The 10,392-nt window shown below is 49.5% G+C and overlaps 1 protein-coding gene across 1 annotated transcript; it reads left to right on the top strand.

The window, feature by feature from the left end:
- The first annotated feature begins 343 nt into the window (after positions 1 to 343).
- Positions 344 to 5,018, top strand: RNASEL (ribonuclease L). Its single transcript, XM_042029672.1, is given in 9 exon segments — positions 344 to 1,230; positions 1,232 to 1,305; positions 1,308 to 1,541; positions 1,544 to 1,918; positions 2,253 to 2,341; positions 2,671 to 2,861; positions 2,968 to 3,088; positions 3,843 to 3,964; positions 4,349 to 5,018. Coding segments are annotated over 9 exon segments (2,079 nt in total). The 5' UTR covers positions 344 to 493; the 3' UTR covers positions 4,485 to 5,018.
- Positions 5,019 to 10,392: the final 5,374 nt, after the last annotated feature.

Raw genomic sequence — 10,392 nt, 5'->3', positions numbered from 1 at the left:
AATGCCCATCTCTGCCTGCCTGCTGCGTTCTCCACCTGATACCATTGCTGGGGGATGGCTTATCAGGTAACCTGTGATGCGTCTGAGATAGCATTTATAGCAAAAGCAGCAGGGATGCTTCCCTGGGCCATGAGAGGGGCTGGGGGCCAGGCAAGGAAATGATGAGTCCATGAGTGCCAAAGCTGTGCTTCTCTCCAGGCCTTGGCTCTCTTGGCTGGCACTGGCACTGCTGTCCTCAGCTGCCCCTTACACAGACCTGCAGGTCACTGAGTGTAAATGGTGAGGTTTCATAGGCTAATACAGCAGCATTTTCTGTTCATTAATCAGGTGAAGACCACAGAGACCTTAAAATAGTACCCAGCGTGTTTCATCGGCCACACCCAGCACATCCCCCACAACCAAGGCACTGAGCACTGCACCTCTCCCATTCTTCTGTGGATCCCTGGGTGCTGGTGGGGAACACCAGAGGTGCAGAGCCCTCCCTCTGACCACCATGAAGCCCCCAGCTCAAAACCAGAAGAAGGTCTCTAACCCTCCCAGCATGAAGACAGCAGAAGTCCTTAACTTCAAGTTAAATGCCGCTGTGAAGAACAGGGATAAAGAAGCTGTGCTAGAGCTGCTGGAGCAAGGGGCAGATGTGAACTCCAAGGTAGACAGTGGCTGGACACCCCTGCAGACCGCAGTGCAAACTGGTGAGGAGGACCTGGTCCAGCTTCTGCTGGATAGGGGAGCTTCTCTGCATGCCAGGAAGGACAATGGTGGCACTGCATTTATTGAGGCAGGCATAGTAGGGAACGTGGATATCCTGAAGCTCCTCCTGGAGCATGGGTCAAACATTAACAACCAGGACATCAACGGCTTCACAGCTTTCATGGAGGCTGCATGGTATGGGAAGGAGGAAGCCTTGAGATTCCTGTACAGCAGAGGAGCAGAGGTGAATTTGAGGAGGGTGACCAGTGAGGAGAAAGCCAGGCTGCACAAAGGAGGTGCCACAGCGCTGATGGATGCTTGCAGGGAGCACCACTTCTCAGCCGTGAAAATCCTAGTCCAGGAGATAGTGGCTGATGTGAACATCTGTGACAAGAGAGACAGGAATGCCTTGATCCATGCTCTAAAGAAGGGTTCAGAAAAAAAGATACAAGTCAGCTGTCTCCACAGCTCATTCCTGCTGGAGCATGGTGTGGATGTGAAGAGGAAAGATGAATGTGGGAAAACTGCCCTCATCCTGGCTTGAAATGGAGAGAGCGGAGCTGGTAACAGCTTTGTTGAAAAAGGATGAAATAGATATTGATGTGGATGAGGAGGGCACACAGCCCTGATGGTGGCTGTGGAGAAAGGTGATTGCAATATAGCAAAGTTGTTGTGTGAAAAGGGAGCAAGGACTGATGATGGGAATCTTCTTGCAGTTGCAAGGAGAAATCATTCTCTTAGCATGGAAAACCTTCGTGAGCACAAGGCCAGATTTGTTCCAGAAACCCCCAGAGCCTGGGAGCCAAACAGCAAATGCTGGAGGGCCCAGCTGAAAGAGCTTGATTGAATGTATCGCCCATGATTGGCAAACTGATGATATTTCCGTACATCCAGCAGAGAATTCAGGATGGCATCTACCTCGGGCTCCATGGAGGGACAGAGGTAGCAGTGAGAATAACCCTCAGTTCAGAGGGTGACGAAGAGAAAAGGTTCTTTGAACAATGTTCTCACTGTGAACATCTACTGAAGCTCTTCCAGTCTGAGAAGGAAAAAGGCTGCATGTACTTGTGCTTCCCACTCTGGGAAAAAAACCTCCAGGAACACCTGCAGGATGCTGAAGGCCAAAAGGATTACAAAGCTGCTCTGAAGATGATCTTCCAGGCACTGAGAGAGCTGCATTCCCTCAGACTTGCTCACCAGGATCTACAGCCTGGGAACTTCGTAATAGGTTATATTTTGCTTTCATTATGTTTTCATTTTGCTTTCCATGTAGTTTAGAGAAGAAGGTCTCACAGCTGTCTGTAAAAATACTGATGTCTTTGTGCTGAATAGGGTGGCTTTAGATCTCCTCTTTAAATAAGTACAGATATGTTCACAGAGAGAACAACCTTGCACATCTCAGTAGCTCTGCCCTCCTCCTCCAGGGCTTTGCAGGCAGATCAACCCACCACAGATGCCTTCAGAGAACATGTTTTTTAAAGAAGGGGCCATCCAGAAGTCAGTGATGGACCGCATGAAGGTCTGCCACCTTTATTTGTTAAAAACTTCTCTTATTTCCTCAGATTTAGGTGGCAAAATTTACTTGGCGGACTTTGGTAATAAAAGAAGGTTGATTGAAGGTCAAGAAGAACTTGTAAACTCAGATTTAGAGGTAAGTTCTCTGTGAATCAACTGATGGTTTAAAATTTTGGGTGCTCTCTGATATTCGCTGTTGCAGTGGGTCCCTAGGGAATGGCTTTTTGCATCCCTGACTAGAAAATACCTTGATTTGTGGGAAAGCCCATGTAATGACAGGTGTTGCTTAAGAGTGATGGTGATTTGGATGCCCATCTCCTCTGTCCTCGTGCACACAGCTTCAAGGTTTGTATGGGTGTGTATTTTAAACTTCTGGGCACCTACAGGGTTTAGGGATATGAGTCCTCTTCCATTAGGTTGGAAGTTGGGAGCGTGTGGCACAGGAGCAGTGATGTCTCTTTGCAGGCCCTGGGCAGGCTCATGCTCTACATTTTAACAGGGGGTAGGAAACCCCTCTAGCAAGTTGGCATCAAGGATTTGGCTCCCAATTCTCCAGATTACACAGAGGCTCTGGACCTTGTACAAAGCCTGTCCTCTCGTGATGAACGAGGCTTGGAAGGGTTAAGCAAACATCCCTACTTCTGGAGTAATCAGAGGTAAGTCCTGGGAGTACAAAGGATGTGGAATTTTGGTGTGGGAATTGCCTGTGGTGCTGGGAACAGTGATGTCCCATTGCAGCTAATGAAGTTTCTCATCCCACAGCAGGTTCAACTTCCTGAAGAGTATATGGAATCAAATCAAAGACATCCAAAACCAAAAAAGTATTTTTCAAGGTCCTAATGTCACTAAGAAAATTTTTCCTTATCCACAGTGGACCAAAAAGGTAATCCTCTTAAATCTGGATTAGTGTCAGGTTTGAACTAGACATTCAGGCTGAAGCTTTTCCTGAGTGTTTCACAGGCTCTGTTTAAAAATGAACTGGAAAAAGTAGCCCCACACAAATACAGACAACTGGGAGAAACAATTCAGCTGAAGGCACATAGTCAAAAGATGTTGATGCTAAAGGGAGCTCTGCTGACTGGGGTGGTAGAAGGGGTTGGTCATTCTCAAATTAGCTGGCAGACCTTCAAAGTTTATTGGTGGCCACTTAAGACAAGGGCCTCTGGCCCTTGTTACCAGCAAATTTCTGGCAGAAGTGTTTTGTTGGTTGTCTCAAAAGCAGAGAAGCCAGGCCTGCTTTGGCAGGTGACATTGTGCCAAATCATTTGGGATCTGACAGTTTCAGTTCAGTACAGGAGGCCATGTGCTCTCATCAATGGCGCAGTTGGATGAGGACTCTGGACTCCCTCCTGCCCTCCAGGCATCCATGAAAATCTTCTGTGCCATGTTGACAGTCCTAATAGTAAAGCCACACCTTGGCAAGGCAGGAGAGGAAGCACTTAGACGAATCAGGGGGCTGTGTGGTGCATGCCCTGCAGAGTGGATTCTTCTGCTCGTGGTGGGAAATAGGCTTTTGAGGGTCAGGAGATTTTCCCATGCAAAATGATGTCCCTGCAAAAAGGCAGTGGCTGCGGTGAGTAGATGTGCTGGTTTTGTGAGTGTGAAAGGCAGGGAATAATCTATATGCTTTCTTTCAGATTGACAAAGATATTTTAGATGTCATGGAAAATCCTAGGAATGCAAAACCATTCAAACACAACAACAACGTCACTGGCCTCTTGAGGCTCATGAGAAACATGGATGAACACAAAGACAAAGGGTACATGTTGTCATCCTCGCCCCTGCCACAATTGCATGGAATCAGAGAATATCCTGAGTTGGAAAGGACCCACAAGGATCACCAAGTCCTGTCTTTGTCCAGGACAAGCCCAAGAATCCCCACCATGTGCCTGAGAGCGCTGTCCAAGATGAAAGTGGGATTAGGCAGATGGAGGTGCTGGAGAAATAGAAAAAGAAACCAAAAAAACCCAAACTATTGAGGAGTTTAGCGAAGTTGTAGAAAAGTTGCAGCTCTGGGGGTTCTAGGAAACCTCCCCATGTTATCAGAAAGCCTCTGGAATGGCTTTTTCTCTGCAAGGGCATCCTAGAATATTAACCCCTTGGACAAGCTTTAAAAATCCTTTTTGCTTTTGTTCTCTTTCAGGATCAGCAACAAAATAGGAGACTATGCCGAGTATTTCCTGAAGTTTTTTCCAAAACTTACCATCTATGTATACAACAGTTTACGCCAGAACCCTGCATACAGTCACTTTGCAGACTTCCAGGACCCTTCTCTGTAGAATGTCACTGCCTCCTGTCCCATGTCTGATCCCACCATCACTCCTTTTATTTTTTATTTATTCACTTGCAGAAGAGCTGAAGACGTGGGTAAGGAGATGGGATAAAGCACATGCAGGGACAGAGTATGGAGGAGTTAAACTAGGAAAGATTCCAAAGTGCTTGGTGTAACAGCCATGAGCTTTGGATACTCTGATTTGCACTATGATTATATGTTGCTTATGGAAATGTTTTTCAGCTGTTGAAAAGGCTGGATTTTGTGGGGTTTTTTTCAAACTGGGATTGTTATTCTTTCAATGACCCCACGGAGAAACAAACTTGAAATAAACTTGCCTAGAAAACAGACTTTATACTCCTTTAGGAATGAGGTTCCCCCATCCCCTCTGCACAAGAAGAGAGATTCTGCAGCACTATCGAACCACCACCTGCATCAGTGGTCCTGGCCTGGAGCAAAGATCCTTCTGATGGTCCCTTCCCCCCGCCGTGTAGCCCTGGGAGAGGGGCCCTGAGGGGAGGCACGGGGTTTCCCTGCCCCTGCTCAGCCTCGTTCCCCATTGGTTGGTTTGTGTTCCCTGCGCGGGCAAGGTTCCTCGGTCCTGTGACTGCGGGAGTTCCTCGGCAGAGCCCCGGCCATGCAGCTAGGAAAATAAACATCTCTGAAACATCTACCAAGAATCTGTCCTTATATACTTCTTCTATGGGCCTCCTGGTTTGATACATTGTGTTACAGAATCCCCGCTGTAACAAATGGTAGAGAATTGCTGGCAAGACACCGACCCCTAAGGACAGAAAATTCGTGCGTAAAAACCACTCTAGATCTCTCTCTTCTCACCTTGGTTTGGATAGTCTGTCTAGACTATGGAAGAATTGTAGGAAATGTGGCTCTCTGAGCCACAGAAAAAAATGTATCTAGAAGTTAACGGAATCCTTGAACAACAAAACAAGAAAGTATTTGTTCTGGGAGATCTAAAACATTTTTTAACTGGCTTTTCAAAAATTTCTTCTATACTTCTCGAGACTTAATTTTTGATATTGAACCTCGTGGAACTAGTCATGGGTGTTTTAGGTACGAGATCTGGGATAAGATAAGGGATCAAACAAAACATGGACTAGCGACAGAAACTCTTGAGGAGCATTTGTATGGTCCCATTACCCCTAGAGCAGAGGATGGCCATAATCCCGTGGCTGAGACTGCACGGCAGCCATCCCAGGAGCGCGTGACTGCAGCCGTGCCAGCGGAGGTGCCTGCACTGGATGTGCCCAGCCCCCTCGGAAGCCCGCGCCTTATCACAGACCCCATCCCTGTCTCGGGGTTCCCTGCCACGCGACCACGAGTGAGGGAGCGATGCTGCAGGCGCCGCGGGTGCTGTGGGCCACGAGCAGCCAGGAACCAGGGCTCGGCATGGAAGCCCGCTCCGAGCACACAGCTTGGAGAGCCCCATAGAACGAGAAGTGGTGGTTTCCATAGCAACACGAGAAGCTGTGCAGCACAGCGCCGAGCCGAAATGGGGCCGCACTCAAAGCAGCGTGGAGTTGGAGGAGCGGAACCGTTCGCAGGGCGCGGGACCGGCGGCGATGGCAACGCGGGGCCTTGCAGAGCCCAGGCAGACGCCGGAGCAGCGCCGCTCGGAGGGCGAGGAGCAGCCGCAATGCGGGGGCCCGGCCAAGACATCAGAGTCAGTGAGGCGGCGGCCACGCAGGACCAGCAGCCACGACAAACATGCAAGCATGTGATAGGATAAGTTATAACAACGAAAATCACAGGAACTGTGAAATGATACAATGTAAAAAAAACCTATGGATTTATAACACAAGATGATACAGGGGAAGATTTATTCATCCATAGAACTGCCATTAAAAGGAATAACCCTAAAAATTACCTGCGAAGTGTAGGAGATGGGGAAGTTGTACAATTTGATATAGTACAAGGAAAGAAGGGTTTACAAGCAGCGAATGTTACTGGGCCTGGAGGTATTCCAGTCAAAGGCAGCTGTTATGCACAAAATTATAAACAATATCCATCCCAGCAGCTTCCCTACCCACAACCTCCTTTCCCGTTTTACCCTATACCCAATATGAACCCCTTCCTAAATTTACCCCATCCCCAGTTTATTCCTAATCCATTTTTCACCCCATGGCTTCCCTATACAATTCCCTTTCCCTACAATTCCTCTCCGATGCCGAGGGGGGGATGAAAAGGGGAAGGGAAGAAATTAAACCCTCTCCTGCCTCAGTTTCCCCACAAAGCATGCCCGGAGAGTCCTGTCTCCCTTCTGTCAGCCTTAAGATGTTCCAGAGAATCTGTTTGGACATTTAAAGGCTTAGGAGTGTGGCTTGTATTATTTTAAAACGGTTCTTGTTATGTTTACCCAGCTGTTTTCATTCTCCTTTTATTAAAATAAAACGGGTGAAATGTCAGGGTCTCCTCCCCCTGCCATGGAGCCCTGGGAGAGGGGCCCTGAGGGCACAGACACGGGGTTTCCCTGCCCCTGCTCAGCCTCGTTCCCGTTGGTTGGTTTGTGTTCCCTGCGCGGGCAAGGTTCCTTGGTCCTGTGACTGCGGGAGTTCCTCGGCAGAGCCCCAGCCATACGGCTGGAGAAATAAACATCTCTGAAACATCTACCAAGAATCTGTCCTTATATACTTCTTTCTATGGGCCTCCTGGTTTGATACATTGTGTTGCAGAATCCCCGCTGTAACCGTCCTGGGAACCTTTTAAATATGTAATAGAAGTTTGACTACACAACTGTTGATAAGAAAATGCAACCAGGAGAATGCTGACTCCTCTTGTGCCAATATTTTTGGGTGTTTACCCTTCCTCCCTGCTCTTTTTTTCTTGCTCACTGTGCCTTTCTCATGCCCAGAAGGCAGGATGACACCCAGAGATGTGTGCTCAGCCCTCAGCAGCGGGGAGAGCAGGGGGCTATGGGGTGCCCTGTGCTACAGCAGCATTTCTGCTCTTGCATGAGGAGAAGTGAGGCCACGGGCCGGCCTCCTCCAGCCTCCTGCAAAATGCCATGTTTCCAGCTTTCTGTGACCTCTGCATCTTCTTCCATCACTTGGCTGTTTCGCTGAAGGCCTGGGACTTGGCAGCCTCAAAAGGCATGCCCAAAACAGAGCAGTGATTAAACTCAGGGAGGCTGTGACTTATCTCTCTGGGGCAATCTGGCTGCTGGGAAGAATTTCCAGGGATGGCTCCTGTGCTCTGCGGAGCTGTGTCCTGCTTTCTGAGAAGCCAGAAGCACCAACAGGCTGCTGTCAGAGGAGAAATCTGATCCATGCACAGCATCTGCAGAGCAGATTGCTCCCAGAGCATCAGACCATGGGAGGAAAGAATGCAGGACTGGGAGCAAGGCTGGAGAAAATACCAGCCTGCCTCTCCCAGAAGGATGGGCCAGTGCTCCATGAGAAGCCAGGCAGGATGGAAAACCAGCGGGCAGTACTGCAGCTGGGTGGTGTGGCAGTGTCTGGGGCACAGCTGGGGGCAGAACCAACTGCCAAAATTAGTGCTGATGGCTCCCAGCATCGATGCCGACCTGGGAGGTGCTGCTTTCCTTTGCCCTGGGCAGGTTTGCAGCCCATGGATGGTGCCCAAAGGTGTGATTTGGCCCCACACACTTCATTCCCCTGCTGTGCTGCCTGTATTTGCTGTGCCTCTGCCTTTTTCCTCTGCTGGGGCCCCCCAGGACAGCTGGCTCAGCCCAGTGTGATGGGATCAGATTCTCTCTGTCCTGGGTCTTGCATGCTGAGGACATGTTTGTGTGCACAGGGGTGCTCCCAGCTCAGCATGCCTCATCTGCTGCTCTGAAAAACAAACCCACAAACCAGCCCACAGAAGCAGTGGAGTGAAGCCTGTTCTTAGCTGTGGTTTTGCTGTGCTGGGCTTCAGGCACATCTGTGAGGCCTTCGAGGGCCTGGGCTCAGCTGGGCTCAGGAGCATTAGTGAAGGGCTCACAAAAACACAGCAAGTTTTTGGGCCTGAAAGCTTTCAGGGCAAAATCATCTCCCAGCACAAGGGCAATTTTGAGAGTTGGTCACATTTCATGTTGTAGAAATGGCATCAGCTTCCCAAGCACTTCATTTAAGTAAAAGTTACTGGGTTTGGGTAGTTTTGATCCTCAAGAAGCAAAGTGTTGATAATCATAAGAGATAAATACGAAACATGTTGTCATCTGCCTTCAAAATGTACCTGGTGTTATTCCCAGGTTGCACTCTTCTAGGATCTGGGATTAAAAAGTGGTTAAAAATAGCTGAAAATGACAAAGCTGAGAGCTTGCCTCTGACAAACTGATAAAGGTTGTGGTCTTTTCTTCATGAGGTCCAAAGAATATTTGTGATTTCCGCAGCTTCCTGGTGACTTGGCAAAGCCACTTTGACTCAGTTTCACCTGGGGAAAATTGGGGCCTTTGCTATGATTTGGTTAGTGCTTTTTAAACATACTGGCTTTAAAAAAAGCAACAAAAAACCAAAACCTCACCAAAAAAAAGCATGTTGAAGCCCCAGTCAAGCACGAGCTGATTTTGTTGGAAAATCAGAAAAGCTTTGGCAAAACAGGCACCATCTCAGCAGCCAGGGACAGCTGAGTGAACCAAGTAGGCTCTCTCAGCCTTGCCACCCTCAGGAAGTATTTAATTTGTGTAGAAAGGTGAGGAGCTGAGATACCTTTTACAGATACATGTGAGGAAGGAGACTTGTGTGGTATTTCAGCTGGTAACACATGTCACAGCATGTCCCTGCTACGACTGCAGAGCTGTGAGCTGCTGTGCTGTCACCAGGTAAGCTGGAGGATGCTGTGAATTGCTTTATTTTTAGGTTTTATTGCTGACTAAGTGCAAACAATTCCTTGTGTCCAGGCTGCTCAGCTTCCTTGGATCCCACTCATGTGGGTGGTGTTTTGGGAGGGCTCCAGCTCAAGGGCAGGCTGTCCTACCCTTAGTTCCTGGAGGGAAGGAAGAGATACTGCATCAGTGGCTGCTGTTGCTAGAGGCAGGGTGAGGGTGATCAGGAACCAGCACATGGCTGTGTGCTCCCAGGGAGGAATTCTGGCCATGGAGTGGGTGATCAGGGATGAGCAGAGGGCTGTGTCCCAGGGAGGAGTTCTAGGCATGGAGAGGTGCAGCAGCTGGGAGTTTTCTGTGACTATTACTGGAGATGGTGGGGGTGAGCAATATCCTGCACAAACCCTTGGGATTTAAGGGGAGCCACAGCCTGTGCTGGTGTGGTTTGGAGGAGGTGAACACCTCTGGGACCACCTACCTGCCCTGCAGGGCAGACTCGCTGAGCGATGGCCTCTTCTCCCCACTCAGATCGGAATCTGAGAAAAACAACGGCACAAACTTCCCACCATGGGCTGCTGCAGGGAGCCCTCAAGCCCAGCTCCCATCCCCGCTGCCAGAGCTCCCCTCAGGAGCAGGAGGGTCCCTTTCAGTGCTGGCTCACCCTTTTGCTCCTCTGAAGGCTCAGTTTTCTTCTGGGGCCGTGGCAGCAGGAGCTCAAGCCCTTCTGACAACGTGAAGATAATGATAGGCTTTTTACCTGGTGAGGGAAAAGACATGGAGTGCTCCAATGGCAAATGAGGGAGTACAGCTGTGTTGTCCCCCTCAAATCACTTGGGGCTTGCCCAGAGCACAAGGAAGGATAGCTGAGCAAGGACTTGAGTTACCCAGATCTCCCTGACTGCAAAACAGTTTGGGGGCTGCAGGGTGAGGGTGACGTGTCCCAACCTGGTGCTGTGGCAAGGCTGGGGGGGTCCTGGGTGGAAGAAATGGGAGATAGGGAAATGTGCCAGGCTTTGTGTCTGCCTGGGCAGCTTGTCCCAGGAGTCACCCTGGGGTCGGGCAGTGTGGCCAGGCTTTCAGGCAGCGACAGTGCCACAGTGACGCCTGGTGATGGCTCACAGGTCCCTGCCTG

This window comes from Corvus kubaryi, unplaced genomic scaffold, assembly GCF_017639235.1.
Source record: "Corvus kubaryi isolate FWS band 111438036 unplaced genomic scaffold, C.kubaryi_AGA036_p1.0 37334, whole genome shotgun sequence".
NCBI lineage: Eukaryota > Metazoa > Chordata > Aves > Passeriformes > Corvidae > Corvus > Corvus kubaryi.
The sequence above is the reverse complement of the archived record's forward strand: the minus strand, read 5'-3'. Positions and strand labels throughout refer to the sequence as shown.